The following is a 22,783-nucleotide window of genomic DNA, read 5'->3' as shown; positions in this document are numbered from 1 at the left end:
AGTATTCTATTCAGTTCTGTCTAGGATACATGAACTCCTTTTATACACTTTATAAATATTAAAAATGTTTCTGAAATGTATTTTAAAAACTTTATTTTCAAAATTAAAATATTTTACTATACATAAGTATGTATATACTATATATAAAAAATATATGTTAACATGCATAAAACAAAACAGACTTAAGTTTATAAAAAAATTTTAAAAGAAGAGTACACACTAATATTATATACTAATGTGACTTAAGAATTACCATATTCGTTAATTGTAAACATGGTTAAATAGCTTAAATATTTATGACATGACATGATGACAGTTTAGTCCTACATAAATTTATTGACAGACTTTTAATTCTTCCGAATTCCCTTTGCAAGGTGAATACTTTCTAAATACCTAGGAATATTTTCTAAAGTTAAAAAAAAAATCCGTGGTGCGATTTTAAGTTTAAATACATGGATGAAAAGGCATGGTAATGCAGATAGATTATTTTTTTCTTTGTACATCAGAACCTCTGCCAAGATATGATTTTCCAGCAGGTTTATTCACTTAACCCATTATACACACTATTTCTCAACTTCCTGTGCTGCAAATCAACAGTGTTGTGATACTGACTTATATACTGTGTCCCTATAAACTTCCTATAATTGAGCTTTGCAGATTAAACACAAAATTATTCCTTTTTGGTAGATTACATTTTCTCTCTCCATTTCTTTCTCTTTTGCAGTTCATTATGCTGACATACCTTTTCATGTTGGCCTGGCTGGGAGTCACGGCTTTCACCTCACTGCCAGTTTACATGTACTTCAATCTGTGGACCATCTGCCGGAACACCACATTAGTGGAGGGAGCAAATCTCTGCTTGGACCTTCGTCAGTTTGGTAGGTGGATATTGGATCTCTTAACTGTAAAACCCCGCCCAGTATTGTATTACCTACATAGCTGCCTCTAAAATATTACAGATCCCTTTGGAATGATCGGTACCTCTTCTACCACAGAGATAAATTTATCAGAGTATTCCTGCTAAGACTATTCCCTTCAAATTTAAAGTAGAAAGTCAAGGGTGAATGGATGTTAATATCACAACATATACACATGTATATTGACCAGGATGTTAGATCACATTCCCTGGTATTGACAGGTTAGAAGTGTGGTTTCCTTTTCTTGATTCCTTTGCTCTTTTCCAAACTCAATGTGATATCTGCATTCTACTTTCATCCTCCCATGAAAAACTGCACAAAATGTCAAGTCTACAATAAAGATCACCTAAGAAGGACATGGTTCATTGTCTTCTGAAATGGGAGGACAACATCTTAGTTAGCATTTAATAATGATAAAAACAAAAAACGTTAAATAAATTAGCAGTCTGCTTTGGTTATTTTCATTTAGGGCTAAAATCCCATGTAATAATAATACTCGTATGTATATAGGTTTACCACATATAGACCCTATTTTAAGTTCTTCACATGTGTCACATTGTTTACTTCTCATGACTCTATATGGTAGGCAATACTGTTTTCTTCTTTTGTAGATGACAAAACTGAGGCACAGTGGGGTTGTTCAGTGACTTGTCCAAGGTTATACAGCTAGCAACTGACAGAGCTAGGATTCAAACATGGGCAACACAGGTTGAATCAGAGGCTGTATTCTTGCTCATAAGTCAACTCTCTTTCATATTAAAACTTAGTACTGAGCTGGAAGTGGAAAAGTAGAGTATAATCTCAGTTAGCCTATTTGAGATTCTATGTTATCATGTGTAACATGATGGGAGCTACAGAATTTATAAAGACATGCAAATCCACATTTGCAAATGGATTATTTTTTCTCTGAACAGACATTAAAAGCCAACCTACTAACACCTGGGGACACTGAGCTTTTTTCTCTAATGAGGTTTCCTCATACTTCAGAAAAGCAGGAAACATTTCACTTAGATGGGGTGTGAAGGGCTTGTGGCTTTACGGTTATGCTGTAAGTAGATTATAGGGTAGCCAACTAGCTGTGTGTTCAGAACAGGCTTACCTACCATCCTAACAGATGAAGCCTTAAGTCCCCCCGTAGTGTGATCCACTACACTACACTAGTTCACATTTAATAATAATAAAATCAGGTGGGGCGTGGTGGCTCATGCCAGCACTTTGGGAGGCCAAGGCAGGCACATCACCTAAGGTCAGGAGTTTGAGACCAGTGCGGCCAATGTAGTGAAATCCTGTCTCTACTAAAAATAAAAAAATTAGTCGGGCATGGTGGCACATGCCTGTAGTCCCAGCTACTCAGGAGGCTGAGGCAGGAGAATTTCTTGAATCCAGGAGGCAGAGGTTGTATTTAGCTGAGATGGTACCACTGCACTCCAGACTGGGCGACAGAGTGAGACTCCATATCAAGATAAATAAATAAATAAATAAATAAATAAATAAATACAGATAAAATCAAAGAGTGCCAAATAAGTGAGCAGTCCTCTTTGGTTAATTTTATTTAGGGCAAAAATCTCATGTAATAATAATACTCATATGTACATGCGTACAGGGGGAAAAGTTCTATGGGTGACATTATGGCAAGAGGGAATACAGACATTGGGGAGGTTTTACTCTCAAAATCAAATCCCTTGTAGAAATCAGAAAAGGAGCCCACAGCAAATGCTGCTGGAGGTCACTGCAGAACAGCTGCTTAGAAAGCCATGACTCTGCTTTCAGCCCCTTGTCCTAAACGTTTTCCTTTTATTCTGCTGATCCTAAAAGTTAAATTTGAAAAACATGTGATTAGCCTCTCAAATAGGGTTGGTAGGTTAAAATACAGGGCACCCAGTTAAATTTGAATTTCAGATAAACAAGCTATATTTTAATTACAAGTATGGTACCCAATATTGTATGGGATATAGTTATACTAAAATGATTTGTTCTTTATCTGAAATTCAAGTTTAACTAAGCGACACTGAGATTGTTTTCACTGTTAAATCTGTTAACACTACTCTCAGAGCTTCGGTTTATCTTAAGAAAGTGTTACCACTGGAATACATGAGGGTCAGATTCTCTTGAATGTGATTGTTTATATTTTCAGAAATACACAACAGATTAGCATGTTCTGATTAGAAACATTTCATTTCTTATAGTGTAATAAATGCAAATAGTTAAGTAGGTGATTATAAGGTCTTTGGTATTATCAAACCAGATTCTAAACTGAAAAAATATTGGGAGACTTTAGAAAAATAATATTTAAAATTTCCCCAACTTGGTTTTCTAAAGGACAGAAAGAGTAATCCTTTGTAAAAGATAAATGGACCATCTTAATATTTTCAACTTTAAAAAAAGAAAAACTTATTAATTCTCAATGCATTCAAGTGCTTGTGATCCCCAAATGAACCTAATTTCACTGAAAGTATTGAGACTTATACCACTGAGCATATAGGATTCCTTATGACATTAAGCACAGAATATGTCTTAGAATCATAGAATTTTATAAATGGACTTCATTTATCACCAGTCCAGCTGTCTGGTCTAAAAGAAATGGAGCCCTAAGAAATGAAATTATTTTCCAGGGATATAGCTACCCAGCAGGCCATGCTGGGATGGAAAGGTGAGTGTCCTGAATCTTAGCACAATTATTTTCTACTCGACAGCTTTTCAAATACAATTTTTAGCAAAAGAGCTTTTTTCAACTATAATCTTAAGTAAACCATTAGTCTGTTAAGTAGACAGAATAAAGGATCCTCAAAGATGTACACATTCCAATTCCTAAAACATACATATATGTGAGATGACTTGTCAATGGGGAATTAGGGTTGCTAGTCAACTGATCTTAAAATGGGGAGATTATCCTGGATTAGCCAGATGGGCCCAGTGTAATCCCAAGGGTCCTTCAAACTGGAAGAGAGAGTCAGAAGAGAAGAGTCAGTCAGAGAGAGATAGACTACAGAAAAAAGGCAGAAAGATGCAGTGTTGCTGGCTTTAAAGATGGAGAAAAGGGGCCAAGAGCCAAGGCATGTGGGTGGCCTGGAGAAGCTGGAATAGGAAAGGAAACTGCTCCTGCTTCTAGAGCCTCCAGAGGAGTGCAACCCTGATGACCCTTTGGTTTTTAGCTTTGTCTTCCAGAACTGTAAGAGACGAACTTGTGTTGCTTTAAGCCACTACATTTGTGACAATCTGTTACAGCAGCAATAGCAGACAAATACAATATTGAAAGCAAAGGTCAATTTTTTTCCCAAACCACTTTATTGTTTTCGTGATCTCCTACATTTACTTGATCATGATGGCAATCCATTTTCTGTAAAAGCCAGCAAAGTTGCATCTCCCTGACAATTCTGCAAGCTTAATTCCCCTTCACAGCTTACTCCAACACAGGTACCAGTTCCAGAGTTAAGGATGTGAACACCTGTGGGAGCCTATTTTTTGCCTACTGCAGTCTATGGGAGCCTATTTTTTGCCTACTCTGGCCACCAAAGATACACATCCATTTCTTTCTGTGAAATACATTCAACCTACCCCAAGTTCCAAAGGTTTCATCCCATTATGACATCAACTCAAGGTCAAAAATCTTATTTCAGTCTCATTAGTTCATATCTCTGATTGTCTTTGTTTTTAAAAAAAGAATGTGCTATATTATTTGTTTCCATATTTCATAAAGCATAAATATGTGGTTAAAATTATTATTTGAAGCTTACCAATGTTTACAACATATTTATCAAGATTTATCCAAATGTACCTTTTCTTTTGTGAATTTGGAAGAAAGAGGAGGCACTTTTTAGATGTCATGCAGCCTTTACATGAGCTATTAAGACATTCTGTTTAACTCTTTATATAAAATCTATTGCTGTATAGTATTTATTTGCCCTCTAAATTATATATCCTGGTAAGACTCCTGAATGTATGTATACAACCACATTATTATCAAGAAGCATCAGAGAACCATTCCTCAAACATTGTATTAGGATCAATTTAGAATTTACTAATATTCATCAAAAAGACAATTGCATAGATAAGAATATACTTTAAAGTAATTTCCCTTGTTGCAAAGTTGTCTCCTTAGCATATAGATGCTATCTTTTATTTTACAGGAGACCAGGTATTTAAACTATGTAATAGGAACTCTCAGCCTATAATGGCCATTATACCTGCTTAGTGGAGGTATGCATCTCACTATTCATTCCCATGCATGTAATACATTTATGCAATTCAAACAATTCTAATGGAAGGCAGAGACATTACTTGATATAGTTGGACAATTTGTAGACAGCATATCATATTAGGATTTTCTGTATTTCAAAATTCATCAGGAAATAATTTTACTTTTATTTTGAAGCTTTTATTATGATTTCTGTTATCCTCCAATTATATATTCTGTGATTCAATTTCATTGGATGTATTAGATGTTTATTCGTATAATTTTATATGAGGAAATGTTAAAATCGATCCTCATTACATCATCTAGATGCAAGGTTTGAAACTTTCCTCCATTACAACCTGAAGATTTGATAAAACTTAAGGGCAAGCCATGGAGAGAAAGTAGGTAGGGCTTCTTTTAGACTTTTAGCCAGTCCTACCTCTTACTTGGCACGCCCACACATGTTAGCGAGAGCAGCTTGTTTTTATCGTATTTCCGTAGAGCACTTCTCAGTAGGATTTCATTTCACTTATTTGCTTACACTATTTTTGTTGCTGAAAGCAGGGATTCCATCGAGGTCGCAGCACTCGCCACACAGAAAGCCAGTCACTGAGACAGAAAGTATTGCCAGGGAGGAAGGCTTTTTCAGGTGCTGCAGCCAAGGTGGATGAGAGATCAGTCTCAAATCTGTCCTCCGCCACTAAAAAATCAACTGATTTTAAGAAAGTACCTAGCCTGAATTATCCCCGTGGCATCAATGTAATCAGAAGCGTCCTTAAAAATGAAAAATAGGGCCAAAGGAGAGGAGTCACTCAGAGGGAGATGGACTAGAGAAGAAGGGTATGAAAAGATCCATTGTTGTTGACTTTGAAAATAAAGAAAAGCCCCCCAGAGCCAGGGGAGTTGGGTGGTCTCTAGAATCTGCAAAAGGATACGCTGGTATTCTATCATTTTTAAAATTAGCAATGTAAATGTAAATTATTTTTAAATTTGAGCATTTGTATTTCATAGTAGGGAGTTAATTCCTATCATCCTATCAGACATCAGAGTGTCATAAGTAGCTGCTCATTCTGCTTACCTCCAACTCTCATTTACATTTTTTGTTTGTGTTTTTGTTTTTTGAGATGGAGTCTTGCTCTGTCGCCCAGGCTGGAGTACAGTGGTGCAATCGCGGTTCGCTGCAAACTCTGCCTCCCGGGTTCAAGCAGTTCTCCTGCCTCAGCCTCCCGAGGAGCTGGATTACAGGCGTGTACCACCATGCCTGGCTAATTTTTGTATTTTTAGTAGAGACGGGGTTATACCATGTTGTCCAGGCTGGTCTCGAACTCCTGACCTCAAATGATCCACATGCCTTCACCTCCCGAAGTGCTGGGATTACAGGCGTGAGCCACCGCGCCCGACCTACAGTTTTCTTAATAGGAATTTACAACCCTAGGACTCATACTTTAACCATCCAGTAAGCACCAAAGGTTTTTATTGCCATAGTGATGAAAGTCATAGTAACTGTGTACACATGCATCATTTTCTCTGAAGTTGTTCGTATTTCAGGCACAAACCATTCTCACAATGCTAGAAATATATTACTTGTGCTTAGCTAGAATGAAAAATATAAAGTACTAAAAAAGCCTGTTACTGCAACTTTCATGCATCAAGTCCTCCCTGTTCTCCCCAATTCTGTTTGCACTCAGTTCTTAATGCTTCTCTTGCCTAGTTTTAGCTTATTATTTTTGTTATTTTTGAGACAGAGTCTCACTCTGTTGCCCAGGTTGGAGTGCAGTGGTGTGATCTCGTCTCACTGCAACATCCACCTCCCGGGTTCAAGCCGTTCTCTTGCCTCTGCCTCCCAAGTAGCTGGCGCCCACCACCACACCTGGCTAATTTTTGTATTTTTTTAGTAGAGATGGGGTTTCACCATGTTGGCCAGGCTGGTCTTGAACTCCTGACCTCAGGTGATCCGCCTGCCTCAGCCTCCTACAGTGTTGGGATTATGGGAATGAGCCACTGCGCCTGGCCATCCTTGTTTATAACTTGCCTTTTCTCCTAATTGCTTTGAAGAAACTGAAAATGTCAGTCTGCACCATTTAGCTAAAAACTTTTCCATAGGTAATAAATATATATATTCAATATTTAGAAAAATTGATATAAATTTGAATAATCTTAATTTTTGGTGAGAACAATTTGGCCATTCATAGACAGATATACAAGAATCAAAATAATCAGGTTTTCAAATTTACGCTGGAGCTCCTCCTCCACAGGCTCACTTCTAGAGCTTCATATTATTCATATGTTGACTTTTAAACTACAATTAATTTTTAATATATATTATATATGTTTGTTAAATATGGTATACTTATCACAAAAACTTGTGTGTGTGTGTATACACATATACGTATAGCATCAGGAGTACTGCAGGTTCAGTAATGACGTTAGCAGTGGCACATCCATATGGGCCTGCAGCAACCTCACTTTCTTGCCTCCTCAGAAGGAAGAATTCAACTGAGGGGCGTAAGACAGAGTGAGACACCAAGGCAAGTTTCAGAGCAGGAGGGAAAGTCTATTAAAAGGTTTTTTTTTTTTTTTTTTTTTTTTGAGACGGAGTCATGCTCTGTCGCCCAGGCTGGAGTGCAGTGGCCGGATCTCAGCTCACTGCAAGCTCCGCCTCCCGGGTTCACGCCATTCTCCTGCCTCAGCCTCCCGAGTAGCTGGGACTACAGGCGCCCGCCACTTCGCCCGGCTAGTTTTTTGTATTTTTTAGTAGAGACGGGGTTTCACCGTGTTAGCCAGGATGGTCTCGATCTCCTGACCTCGTGATCTGCCCGTCTCGGCCTCCCAAAGTGCTGGGATTACAGGCTTGAGCCACCGCGCCCGGCCTATTAAAAGGTTTTAGAGCAGTAATGAAAGTAAGTACAGCTGGAAAAGGAACAAGCGGGCGACTTGAGAGATCAAGTGCACTGTCTGATCTTTTGACTTGGGGTTTTATACCTTGGCCTTCTTCTAGGGTCTTGCATACTTCTCACCTGGTTCTTCCCTTGGGGTGGGCTGTCCGCATGCGCAGTGGCTGACCAGCACTTGGGAGGGACCGTACGTGCAGTGTGTTTTCTGGAGTTTCGCGCATGCTTATTTGAGATGTTTTTCACTTATCATTTGAGTGTTCCTAGAGGAAGGTCATATATCAGTTACACTCTGCCATTTTGCCTCTTAGTGTGCATGCTTGAGCCTGCTTGTCCAACTCCTGAGTTTGTATCAGGAAGCTCCTGATCACCAGCTACAGGTGTTTCTTTATTGGGAGCCAGCTGTGACCAATTATTATTTTAGAAAGACAGTTAACAACTGCCTGACTGTCACCTGATGGTGGCCTGACACCCTGGGTGGGTGATGAGTTGGGGAACTCTCTTGCTCTGCTCATGTCTGACTAACTACCTACTGTAACAATAGTATTTTTTTAAATGATGTAGAAAGGTTTCATGAGTAGTTGTCATTTGAAGGACAGGAGGAACACAGCTCTGGGAATATTCTTGTCAGAGAGAAGAACTGGTACTAAGTTATCAAGCCAATATGATACTTGGTTTCTCAGGAAACAGCAGGGAAGCCAGTGTGCCCGAAGTAGAATAAGAGAGCAGGAGCAAAGATTGAAATGAAGTTTACAAGTTCCCATGATGTACCATCTTGATGAGTGCATTACAGAACATTACAGGTATGGGGCTTTATTCTGAGGGGAATAGAGAGTCATTACAGATTTTGGCAGAGGAAGGAGATGGTCTAATAACAGAAGGATTACTCTGGCTGCTACTTGAAGAATGGTTTGTAGGAAGGGTAGAAGCGAGGAAGCCAGTTAGCATATGATTGTACTAATCCCAGTGGGAGATTTTGGTGCCTTGGATCAGGAGACGGCAAGGGAGGTGGGAAGAATCGGTCTGATTATGGATATATTTTGAACATAGAGGCAGCAGTATTTTCTGGTAGATTGCATATAGGGTTTGGGGGGAAAAAAAGAGAATTCAAGGAGGAATTTCTTTTGACTGAGCAAATGGTAAGATTTGCTATCAAGAAAGATAGGAAAGGCTATGAGAAGTGTTTGCTTGGGAGTGGAACCAGCAAAGGAGAAGAGCAGAAGTTTTTTTAAACTGTTTATTAGAAATCCAAATAGAATTGTCAGATAAGAAATTGGATATATGAATCCTGATTTCAGAAGAGAGATATGGGATGGCCACATAGATTTAGGAGTTGTTGATAATATTTAAATATCTGGGACTGGATGAGATATGCATGGGAGAAAAAGGGCTGAGGAGTGAAGGGTGGGAAGCTCCAACTTAAGAGGTCAGAGAGAAGAGGAGGCAACAGACAAAAATATGAGAAGAAGGAGCCAATGAGATAAGAAACGTAGAAACTGAAAAGTATAGATTTTAGAAGTCAAATGAAGAGAGCATGAAAGAAAAGGTGGGCATCAACTGTGTTTAATACTGCCAACTTGCAAGAAGATGGAAACTGAGAATTAATCCTTGGAGGTCATTAGTGATCTTTATAAGAAAAATTTCCATGGAGAGGGGTTAGGGCAAAATCTGACTTGAGAGGGTTTAAGTAGAAATGAAAGGAACGGAATTGCAATGCGGTTAGGCAACAATTTTTAGGTGTTTTCCTGAAAACATGAATTGAGAAATGGATAAGGAAACGTAAGTACAACATAAATATTCCACAGAATAAAGTCTGTAATGGATTACTATGAAGAGAGAGAGCCTTGACCAGAAGCTTTTTCAACAATGGTGATTTTTAGGGAGGAAATCTCATGAGAAAACCCTTTTAAATTTGTACCCACTCTTAGAACCATCTTGGCAGAAAGGGAAGGTTGTAGAGAGGGATCTCTGTGTTTGTTTACTGCAAATAGATTTTTTCACACTGAAATAGATTCCACAAACTATTTGCAAAGGAGAAACCAACAACAGGAGCTCTGTAAGAGAGGGAGAATTGATGATACCCCATAAAGCTAAGAATATGTAAATATATATACATATTAAAACTAAATAAAGAAGGCCTGGCACCATGGCTCATACCGGTAATTCCAGAACTTTGGGAGGCTGAGGCGGGCAGATCACTTGGAGTCAGGAGTCTGAGACCAGTCTGGCCAACATGGTGAAACTCATCTCTACTAAAAATAGAAAAGTTAGCTGGGTGTGGTGGCATGCACCTATAATCCCAGCTACTCTGGAGGCTGAGGCATGAAAATTACTTGAACCCGGGAGGTGTAGGTTGCAGTTAGCTGAGATTGCACCACTATACTCCAACCTGGGTGACAGAGTGAGACTCCATCTCAAATAAAACAAACCAAACCATAAAAATAAAACAACAACAAAAACAACTAAAGAGCAACAAATGCTAAAGGCTTAGGTGTTAGAATGTCCTCAATGTGTTTTATCATGCCTGTATGTGTTTAGCACTTCAAGAGCTCCGAAAATGAAATTGAAGAGCCATCATCAGATGAACTTGGTTACTTTTCCTCTCTAAGATGAGATGAAGAGACAAGCCAGTGAATTACCTCTGTGCTCGTTTTAAAAATGTAGTGTTCTAGGCCCAACGTTCATAGATTCCCATCTATTCTATCTATCAGTTTTGTGTTAGAGTCTAAAAATACATATTTTTCACAATCTCCTAGGTGATTCTACTGCAGTTGGTCTACGAACCAACTGGAACAGGGGTAAATAGAAGTGAAATGGCAACTTTTCATTTCCTGTTACTAATAGCATCGTTTGCAATATTGGCAGAAAAAAAAGTACTCCTTTGGGCAATATGCTTTTATAGATTAACAGAAGCATTGCAGCAGCTGAACAAATTTAGATCCTGACTTCAACACAGTCTGGGGCATAGTTAACAAAATAATTGTGATGCCTATACTATCACATTAATGGGCCAAACCGATGAACTGGCTATAATTGAATCTGGAAATTCTGGTGGTGAGATTCAATTAAATTCAGATTGAAATTATTTGAATTGCTTGAGGGCTGAATAGTTTGGAATATTATATTCATAATTCTCTGCATAGTTATTATCCACAATGAAAGCTAAATAATTTTTCTACTATAACATAAGATAAAATGGAACTTGCTTAGATATGATTAGCAAAAACTTTCATTTTTTTCTCTCTGGGCTCTTCAAAACATTTATACTGCTAAACTGTCATTTTCTACACATTGTAGGAATTGTGACAATTGGAGAGGAAAAGAAAATTTGTACTGTATCTGAGAATTTCTTGAGGATGTGCGAATCTACTGAGGTGAGTGGTTTTACAGCCTTTAATTTTGTCAGAATTTTAGCATTCATTTTGTTATTTGGATAATGTCTTAAAACTAAATCTACATTGAATTTCCCCTTTATTCTATCAGAGGCAATTTTACTTGAAGTAGTGTTATTCAGGGGAGTAAAGGCTAAATAGGAATTAGATGCTCTACATATTTCAATAAACATTATAATAACTATTTCAAATTTTCTGGAAACTCATTTTAATGAAGGCTGAAAACATGACGAAGTTTTTTTTTTTTTTTTTTGAGACGGAGTCTCGCTCTATCGCCCAGGCTGGAGTGCAGTGGCGCGATCTCGGCTCACTGCAAGCTCCGCCTCCCGGGTTCCCGCCATTCTCCTGCCTCAGCCTCCCGAGTAGCTGGGACTACAGGTGCCACCACCACGCCCCGCTAATTTTTTTGTATTTTTAGTAGAGATGGGGTTTCACGGTGTTAACCAGGATGGTCTCGATCTTCTGACCTCGTGATCCGCCCGCCTCGGCCTCCCAAAGTGCTGGGATTACAGGCATGAGCCACTGCGCCCAGCGATGAAGTTATTTTTAAAGAGAGCATAGCCCTCCTTATATTGTTGTAATGTTAGTGATGAAAACCATCATTATTAATCATTGTCTCATCTTTATAATGAAATTATATTATAATGATGAAGTTGAAAGGATTTAAATGATTTGCAAGGGAAAATATACTGTAATAATCTGTTTTGATCAAGTGTGTGATTTATCACAGGCTTGCTTTTATTTAAGATGCACAAAGCCTTGTTTATAAGACAGTAGCAATCTTGGCTCTCTTCTACCTGTAACTCTGACACCTTTTGATTCTCTGTGGTTTCCATTGCAGCTGAACATGACCTTCCACTTGTTTATTGTGGCGCTTGCTGGAGCTGGGGCAGCAGTCATTGCTATGGTAAGACCTCAAAGCTCTGGTGCTTGGTTTTCAATGTGAATTCCAGAGCTATTTGCTTGTAGAGATGATAAACTATCTCTAAAGTTTGAAGTCCATGTAAAACACATTTATTTCATCAGATTTAAAAAACCAAGGGGAACAATGGGCAAGTAAGTAAGTCAACAACAAGGCTAAACCCCAAGAAATAGTATTATTATCATATCGAGAACATTAACAAAAATAGTAATTCATTAAGATTTTAGATATTAGATTACTATAAATATAAAAATTATTTCTGTAGCATGTATGTATATACCAATGTGACATTCTGAGTAATCTAATCTATTCCTTGATGTACATTTTTTTCCTTAACTAAGAACATTAAAAAACCATATAGAGTCATTTATGAAAAACAAATTAGGTTATTTTTTAAAAAAATAACCCTCAGTAGTTTCAAGTCATGTCTTCTATATGTAATTTGCTGTAGAAATATTAAGAGCCAGTCTTTAGATCTTCTTTTAAGACATCAAGGTTTTCCACGGTGAGGAGGATCTACCACATGCCAGGGCCAGTCTCCTTTCTAACTTGGCATGAGTTCCAGTTTGCCCACTGGAATGCCAAATATCAACCCTGAGCAAGTACTCTGAGCATCAGTAATAACTTTTGCAGCCACTATCTTCAGTCTATGTTTGTATCCTTGAGGATGAGTAGTCTAGAGCCCTAGAAGGATTCCCAGTAACCTCACGACTGTGACAGCCGAGTCAGTATGTAAAGATGGTGAACCAATTGGAATTTATTTAATTCCGTTCCTTATGGTGCCAGTGTCTATCTAATGTATTGGTGAAAGGAACACTTTCTTAAAAAAAAAGGTTTTCTCTCTTGTCAGAGACTAAAAATAGGAATGATGAGAAAAATACTAATGTGCTAATAAGCCATGTCAGACTGGTTATTTTAGTGATTTCATAATTATTTTGTATTTAATTTGTTTTATTAAAAGTGACTTACATATATTTTCAATAAAACTGACTATGTCAGTACTAACATGAATTTTCATATGTTTTGTTACTTTAGCGTTGCTCAACATTTTTGATCTAGTGACAATAAAACTCTATATAGAAATTTTGTTTCAGAATGTGAGATGCTTGATAAAGATCATGATGGTTGATTAATTGGGGGGATCAAAATAGAAGAAGAAGCAAAGGCCTTATATTCTTAACCTAAAATTAATGCTGAACTATGCCCTGGGGAAGGATCAACAAGTTCTGGCCAATGATATATCAAACATTACGGTCCTTAGGAGAATATATGCTGGCTGTGACATCAGGGGAGACATATGTATCTTTGTGTTCATGCACCCATTTCTGTACTGTCAAAAACTTTAATGACATGGGTATGTACAAGCAATATATACCCAGGTACAAGAAGTCCGTGAAGGTATCTTTTAAAAAGTGGATTATAATAAACATTTGTTTGCATTTCCTACATATATGTGCATATAAAATTCTGTCTAAAAATACTAAAAATACACTAGTGAAAAACACCTATTTAGACAAATGTTATTTAAATATCCCTGAAAATGCTTACTCTGAAAACAAATCAACAGATTTTGAGATGATAGAAATTTATATATTAGGTATTTCTTAAGCAATCTATGCTTTCCATATTCTTAAAGCTATACATAAATTTTATTTAAAACAGAAAGTTTAGAAGATAATTTTTTCAAGGACTAAGCATTCTTTGGGGCTTATTTTCTCTGTCTAGAGTCATCACAAAACTCCATACTAGCTTAAATGATTGACCTACGTATTTCCAACTTATTAGCTCTAATAATAGTGCAGGTCTTAGGAGAGAGGGAAAATATAATGACTGCTACTGTTCCTGGTACTAATACTGCTAGTACCAGGAATAATAAAGCAGGCACCTTATTATTAATAATATTTCTTAAAAACTTAATATTAAGAACTTAAGAATATTAATTATAATGCTATTAATAGTATTTCTTAAGAACTTACTCTGTTCTACTCTACTCCATTATTTTGTAGAGAAGTTAGGAATGCTACATGCTGACAAAGTAAGTCAACTTAGCATTGGACCAGATTTCAGTGGGACAGTAATAAGCCCTGTAACTTGTGTTCCGCTTAAGGCCAGAGGAACTGCCTGTAAGATCCATTAGGAAGCACCTGTTTCTGAATTGGAGTGACCTTGATTTTTTTTTTTTTTTTTTTGAAACGGAGTCTCCTCTGTCGCCCAGGCTGGAGTGAAGTGGCAAAATCTCGGCTCACTGCAAGCTCTGCCTCCCAGGTTCATGCCATTCTCCTGCCTCAGCCTCCCGAGTAGCTGGGACTACAGGCACCTGCCACCACACCCAGCTAAATTTTTGTATTTTTAGTAGAGACGGGGTTTCACGGTGTTAGCCAGGAAGGTCTCGATCTCCTGACCTCGTGATCCGCCCGTCTCGGCCTCCCAAAGTGCTGGGATTACAGGTGTGAGCCACCGCACCTGCCCTTGAATTTCTTTTCAGTATTTCACTCATATGTGTATATATATACACAATATAAAAATAAATACTTTTATATATAGTATATATATTATATAAATATATAGATATGTATTTTTTTGAGACAGAGTCTCACTCTGTTGCCCAGGCTAGAGTAGTGTGTCATGATCTCAGCTCGCTGCAACCTCCGCCTCCCAGGTTCCATCGATTCTCCTGCCTCATCCTCCCGCGTAGCTGGGATTACAGGCACATGCTACCACACCCAGCTATTTTTGTATTTTTAGTAGAGATGGGGTTTCACCATGTTGGCCAGACTGGTCTTGAACTCCTGACTTCAGGTGATCAACCCGCCTTGGCCTCCCAAAGTGCTGGGATTATAGGCATGAGCCACTGCACCCGGCCTCACTCATACATATTTAATAATAATTTGGGGGCCACATTTTCTCAGATATTATGAAAAGTTTTTGAAGATTGAAAAATGTATTCATTTATTTGGCAAATATTTTGTGTATCTGCTATGTACTAAGCATTCTCCACAGCACTTGATATTTTATAGCAACAAAATACTGCATAAACTTCATTATGTGTATAAGCCTTATTTAATCCATATATATATATATATATAGTGATTAAGTTTTCACTATGTAAATGCCATAATGTACAAGAATGTAACTCACAGCCCCTGCTTTCAGGTGGCTTATAATTTTCCTTAAACAAAATGCTAAACTTCAGAGGAAACAGAAAATTCTAAAATTGGTTATTTATAGTGGTATGCATCTTTTTCCCTACATTCCATGTCAAAATTATTGTTTTTTTTTTTTTGCTGTTTGTTGACTATCTGAACACGCCACAATATTCGCTATTTAGAATTGACATTGCATTCTTTATATCCATCTGTACTTTTCTAGAACCAACCCGCCTCCTCTTTCAATGTACTGTTTACTAATTATCAAAATCTTAGTGTTCTATTTTTCTGAATGTTGGATTAAAATATTGCCCACCCTTTAAAACTCAGAGAAAGTAAATAACTGTCAACTTAGTTTCTCTTCCCTATTCATCAAAATTCATCATGTGGAAAGCTGCTTTATCTCCCCTGTGGACCAAGAGGGAAGAAAGAAAAGAAAAACAAATAAACAGGCTCATTGCTGGGTCAACTCAAGTCAAATAAAGAAGCTTTATTTCTCGAGCAACCTCGTTACTCCAGACAAACCAGGAGCTTCCTTTTTGAACATGGCACTATTGTAGCTGTTGTGAATGCATATACACATAAAAAACCCATATAACACAATATTTCATCTCTTGTAGTTTATAGTAAAAAAGAAACTGCAAAATTCATTATATGCAAAATTAACCTGTTAATCAAATCCACAGGTATATTTGGGGGTTTCCATGATCTCTCTTTAAGTGGGGTATTAGATCCTCTAATTAATTCAAGTCAATTAGACACAAACAGTATGTGAGAATATTTCTGATTATGGATTATAAAACATAGATACATGAACATGAAATGAATCGCCTATGGTTTGGGCAAATGAGGACACATTGGGCAGGAAACATCCCATAAAGATTAAGAATTAGTCTTGGATTACTTCCAAGAATTGAAAAAGAAGAGAAAGAGATACTGAAAGAAAGAGTGCCAAGAATAGGTGGGATATAATTGGAGGAGTGAAAAATATATTTTATATTGTTTCTATTACCAGAGAAATTTTGGTTCCATTTTATATGTGAACATTTCCTAAAAAGATCTATAATTCTAAGACTTCTTTCCAGATAGCAAGGTGTAATGAAGACACTGAACAAACTTCCAATATAAATTATTTTTGTCTTTGATTAGGTTCACTACCTTATGGTTCTGTCTGCCAACTGGGCCTATGTGAAAGATGCCTGCCGGATGCAGAAGTATGAAGACATCAAGTCGAAGGAAGAGCAAGAGCTTCATGACATCCATTCTACTCGCTCCAAAGAGCGGCTCAATGCATACACATAAATGCATCTTCCTGTTCTTTCTACCATTTGAATGCATTGGTGTTTAACTAAGGGCCATCCAACCATCCAACCTTTAAAAAACAAAGTGAAAGTGCTTCTCATCAATGATATGTAAGGTGACTTATGAATCACCTGAGTACAATTCTTTGTTGGTTAGCACTTAATTTCCCAATTTATTAAATTGATGTAAGTCAGATCTTTTCTACAAGCTCCTATCCAGCCTTTTTTTTTTTTTTGAAATTTCTCAAACTCATTTACTAGTTCTGTAAAATCAAAGACACTAACATTGTCAAATGCAAAGATTTGTTTGATTTTTAACCACTTCCCATGTGTTATACATAACACCTTTTGCATTATTTCTTATGTTTTGAAAAGAAAATAGCTTTTTATACTTTTTAGTTTTGATTTCGGTAACTAGTTTAACTACAGGTAACCTTCAAAGGGACCATTGTACATTATGAACAATAGACAGAGATGACATCATGATGACTCTTGAAATATGGAAATTTTGTCTGAAGATCAGGGGCCATATTACTATAGGCCCTGGTTCATGTTTTCATCAATCTAAGGTGCAATTTCTAAATTTGTAAGAGTAGGTTTAAAAAAAAGAAGTGCTTCTTATCTTTGTTAACATTGTACTTTTTCTTGATGTTCTTAAAAGGTATTTATCTCAGATTACTCATGTTTATGTTGTGAGCATGTAGAAACAGTAATGCTAATGCATGGCTAGTTGCCTTTTTAAGATTGTGACACCAGGCTTACCTTTTTAAAGTTTAGTATATAGAGACAATTTTAATGGAAATAACTACTGTAGACTATTGGAGAATGATCTCTTTGTGATTTAAGAAGTGGCTGGATTGGAACTTTTAATATGCTAATGTGGAAAATTAATTACCTTTATGAAGGTGGTTTATTACGAATAAGCACACTAACCCCTCGGAAGTTGTTTTACCTACTTTAAAAGTTTTAATGGATTGCACCTCTGTAAACTATTCCTAAAATGTGTATGATATATTTGAAAAGGCTTCCATTAATATAATAGCTTTGCTTGCAGCCTTCCAATCTATGTTGGTTTACCTGTAGTGTTTTCTAAAGTGTGGTCAGAGGCCCCTATAGAATGTATTGTTTGAAAGTGTAGTGATATATTTGTGTTTTTATTTCAAGTAAGTCATTTTAACCGAATGTTCCTTCATATTCATTTATAAAAAGTACCTGTATCAAAGGAATTTTAAAAAAAGCAATCAGTATTATTGGACCAAATTTGGTGTTTGTTTTAACCTTGACTCTCTTCTTTTGATTATTTCTAATGCTACAAGAATGCTGTAAAGTGTCTTCTAAAATGATGTAGCCTGACAAGACATTTTTGTCAGTGTATTAAACTAGGTAGTATTGTGCACTGATTTGACCATTGTGAAATCCTTTCTCAGTGTAACTGCATTTCTAATAAAATTTATTGAGTGGAAACAATCTTTGTACAATGACTAGTCATGCATCATCAGTAATTTTACAAGTTCTTGTAGTAGGTAGGGGGTACTACTAGAGATATCTGTGGCATGATTATGCATTCTGTAGTATTATTTAATTAATTTGGGGTTCATTTTGCTTCCTTTTCTTTATGCTTAGATTATCTTACTGGTTCAACATTTTTCTGATATATGCAGTATTACAGATATTCAGCAAAATATTAATGGGCTTCTTTAAATTCTATATTATAGTGTTTCAGTTCCGTGTCTTAACAGTTTGTGATAAAACTGTCTTTTCAACTTATGTAATGATGTTGACACTTTTGACTTTTATTTCTGGTATTAGAGTTTGTATTTTCACAGAGTGCTTTGTAGCAGGCATTACAATTAATCTGTTTTGTACATAAATGTGCCAACAGCTTGATGGTGGCGTTTTTGAAATGTAGAACAAAGTGCTTGCAAAATGTAATAAATACACTTGTGTACTTTGTGTACTTATTATTAGCTTCTGCAGTGTATTTGTTTTTTTCTTTTTTGTTTTGTTTATTCCTCTTTCCTATGTGTGTGAACTCTTTTCAAGTACAATAGATGCTATCCCCTCATGATTCTACTTCAGCTGAGCTGACCTAACCCGTCAAAATTCAATGACGATGCTGTGCGTAAATATTCACTATCAGAATGCTAGCTCGAGGGAGCAAAGACTTTGGAGGTTATTTTATTTAGAAAATGATAACTTTCTCTGAGTGCTGCCATTTTCTTGTCTGATCTCTATTGTTTTGTGTTTTCTTTAGTACTTCACAAACTATCAGAGAAAAAAAAGCCCAATGCAATTCAGAAAGAAAAATGATTTCTTGGTTTGCTTCAAAATACAAAGGTGAGAGCAATGAAATTTAAATGTATATACATTTTTTTCTAGGCTTTGTATGTTTTACATCTGATTTCTTTTGGCCAAGCTAGAAGTTATGGCAAGTTAAAAATAATAAGATCGTTATCAATAAAAATACTAATTTTCATAAGGCTTAAGAAATTATATTAGTCTCTACTTACATATTACTATGAATGGGAACATGAAAACTTCATGGACTTATGTTAGAAATATCTACAATAATTATAAGTAGATGTGGACAAAGGATTTTAATTATGCTTTTAAAAGTTATTTTTAAGAAAATAAAACTATTTTCTACCTATATTTTATTAAATGATAATTCTTATTTCCAGTGTTTATTAAATTCTTATAATAGCAACATAATTGTATACTATACAATATGAATATGAACAATTTTATAATATATGCTTTACAAAAAGTGTATTATTATAAGATTATTATAATTTTCAAAAACTGAAAAGTCAAATTTCTCTTTGTAAAAATGTGCATTTTGTCCTTAAAGCAAGTAATTTCCTTTTGAGAATTTTAAAGGTAATATTAAGCCTAAGGAAATTACTTACTTTGAGAATAAGATGTGTGTAAGTCAGCTCTAACTTGCATGTAGTTTCATTCTTTATGTTAAAACTTAAAAATATCAGATTTCTTCAAAGAACAAGTAAATCTTTGTTTTATTTATTTGTTTACTTGCCTTAGACAAAATAGACACAGGTGACTTTAAAATGTATTTCATTTAGGCAACCTGGCAGCAGAAATATAATGACCACCAGGAAATTTAAATTATACTGTAACATCTTGAAGAAATTCTCTTTGGTTTCCTGTGAGGTTTTCAGATAAAAGATTGTTTTAAGTCAATGAAGACAAATCTGTGTAAAATGCTTCTAGCTCAAATGTAGACATTTTTCTTTTCTTTTCTTTTCTTTTCTTTTCTTTTCTTTTTTTTTTTTTGTTGAGACAGAGTCTCGCTTTGTCACCCAAGCTGGAGTGCAGTGGCCGGATCTCAGCTCACTGCAAGCTCCGCCTCCTGGGTTTGCACCATTCTCCTGCCTCAGCCTCCCGAGTAGCTGGGACTACAGGCGCCGCCACCACGCCCGGCTAGTTTTTTGTATTTTTTTTTTTAGTAGAGACGGGGTTTCACCGTGTTAGCCAGGATGGTCTCGATCTCCTAACCTCGTGATCCGCCCGTCTCGGCCTCCCAAAGTGCTGGGATTACAGGCTTGAGCCACCGCGCACGGCCGACATTTTTATTTTCTTAAATAAACCCAGGACCTTGAGTTTCTTCTTACAAAAAACGTTTTACCTTTTTGATCATTTTAGGTTATTTGGCTCTTGACCACAAAAATCCATCACAGGTTAGCAATATAAAATTGAAAACAACTTAAAAATGAGGGAAATCAATTCTTAAATTCATTATTAAATGAATAATGAAATAAAATATTAAATGAAATAATATCATTTTGACCACTGTATTGCTAATCTGTGGAATCTTTTATAGATAGTACTTGGAAATACCAAACAAAATTTAAAAAATAAACAAACAATTGGAAAATTAAAAACTAGAAAGGAGAAGAGCTGGTTAAGTGTAAATCCAACTAATTCTGTTATTATCCTTTGAGTAATAGAGAGAAAGAAAAGAGCAATGTTATTGGAAGCCATGTATTTCATGTAGGAACAATTTTAAAAAGTCAAAACTACAAAAACCCCAAATTAGACCAAAAAATAACAACCTATTAAGTAAAATTATGCAAAAGATAATTCAGACTGCACATACTGTTTTCTTCAGGGTTCTCTGCCCTCCACTCCAGGTTCTTGAGCAAGTGTTCAATGTCCAGGTCTTGGAACACTAAAGAGAACACTCTTTAGTCTCCAAGAACCTGGAACCCACTGACAGAGGAGCTGATCCCATCCAGCTACCCAACACGGCTGCTCTGATTTTAAACATGGGAACTATTTTTGTCTTTAGAGAAGTGTTGCAATGTTTGCTTTTTTACTTTTTCAACAATTATTTTTGCCTCTTGAGAGCCATTCCGATAGAAGTAGAATATTTGAAGATAAATCTAACTGTGTGAGTCAAATTCTCCAAACCATTTCATGTATATTGGAAAGAACAATAACCAAAAAATATTGCACCAAAAGATGGGGCAGAGGTGCTTTTTTGGTATCACTTAGGATACTAACTATGCGTAGGTAAGCACCAGATTTTAAGCGCCAGATTTATTGTTTTTCTCTCTCTCCACATTTTTTTGGTGTGTCCCGAAGATATTTATATTTCTTTTCTCTGAAATATTTATATAACTTGTCATCAATAAATTAACATTACCATTTTGGCTGATATATTAGTTGACATGCCAATGAAAGCTTACCCATATGATCCACTAAAAATGCACATGAAGTTTTTTTGTGTTTTCTAGTAAATGAGCATTGAGAATTAGCAATTTTTTTTCCAGTCTTTTTAAATCATTTAACTCTGACGTCTGTTAATTTTTCTAGAAACCTGTTCCCCTATTAATTAATCTATTAATCAACTTTCTCAAAAGAAAAGATGATGTCAACCTAGCCTTTTGATATATAAAGAAGATTCCCAGAAACAAGGAGTGAGTTTTAAGAAATACTAACAACATTTAAAGGAATGTGTGAATAACTCAGCCAATTACTTTATAACACAAGCTAGAAGTAGTATCCCCATATCGTCCCATCCACGTCCACACTTAATGACCCAGCCAATGCAACACAGTTACCCTGTCATTCAAGTTACAAACTACATTTGCTTTTCTTTATGCAAACAATGTTCACCGAGATTACTATATTGATCATCTTTCTTAGTATTAATATTTTATTTTTGGATAGTGAGCTCAGTTCTTTGAGAAAAAATGCAGCATCCTGAATGAGAACTGAGTGTCCTTGGCATGTGAATGAAACTTAGCAGGACAACAATTTTCCCAAATGACACCTCCATGATTTAAAAGTAATTATGCTTTCTAAGCCACTTAGATCATAACTTGTAAGTAGTACACCGAGTAGGTTACAGATAACAATGTGATAAATGCAATGATAGAAAAATCACATTTTTGGCCAGGCGCGGTGGCTAGGGCCTGTAATTCCAGGACTTTGGGAGGCCGAGTTGGGCGGATCACAACGTCAAGAGATCAAGACCATCCTGGCCAACTTGGTGAAACCCCATCTCTACTGAAAATACAAAAATTAGCCAGGTGTGGTGGCAGGTGCCTATAGTCTCAGCTACTTGGGAGCCTGAGGCAGGAGAATCGCTTGAACCCAGGAGGCAGAGGTTGCAGTGAGCTGAGATCATGCCACTGCACTCCAGCCTGGGCAACAGAGTGAGACTCCACCTTAAAAAAAAAAATTACATTTTAAACATCTAAGTTATCTTATTTATAGAAGTTGACACAAATATCTTAAAACTTTTCCCCTTGGTTTCTTAACATCTACTACCTAATATCCAGGTACCATTCACATTTCTCTGATTAGAATACATACTGATTTATATAAGTGTAAACTTTATGCTTGAAGTAACAAGAGAGGTTTCTGGTAAGACAAGAGGAGACTTCAGATATTAATATAAATACCTTGACAAGTCAGTTGCAGAGGCTGGTATTTGATCCTTCTCCTCCAGTGGTTTTGACCCTATTCCACCCTAGCCACTGAAATCCTAAAAATTCACAATTTCTGATAATTG

The 22,783-nt window shown here is 36.4% G+C and overlaps 1 protein-coding gene across 3 annotated transcripts in view; it reads left to right on the top strand.

Annotated features, from left to right (window-relative positions):
• The window catches only part of GPM6A (glycoprotein M6A), a 369,395-nt gene extending 350,690 nt beyond the window's left edge, over positions 1-18,705 (top strand). For 2 of the 3 annotated variants that reach the window (XM_028848000.2, XM_015139516.3), the window contains exons 4-7: positions 725-878; positions 11,280-11,356; positions 12,216-12,281; positions 16,592-18,705. In XM_028848000.2, the coding sequence (XP_028703833.1) occupies positions 725-878; positions 11,280-11,356; positions 12,216-12,281; positions 16,592-16,744 (450 nt within the window). In that variant the 3' untranslated portion in view covers positions 16,745-18,705. 3 annotated transcript variants of the gene reach the window in all.
• Positions 18,706-22,783: the final 4,078 nt, after the last annotated feature.

This window comes from Macaca mulatta, chromosome 5 (genome assembly GCF_049350105.2).
Source record: "Macaca mulatta isolate MMU2019108-1 chromosome 5, T2T-MMU8v2.0, whole genome shotgun sequence".
NCBI classification, from domain to species: domain Eukaryota; kingdom Metazoa; phylum Chordata; class Mammalia; order Primates; family Cercopithecidae; genus Macaca; species Macaca mulatta.
The sequence above is the reverse complement of the archived record's forward strand: the minus strand, read 5'-3'. Positions and strand labels throughout refer to the sequence as shown.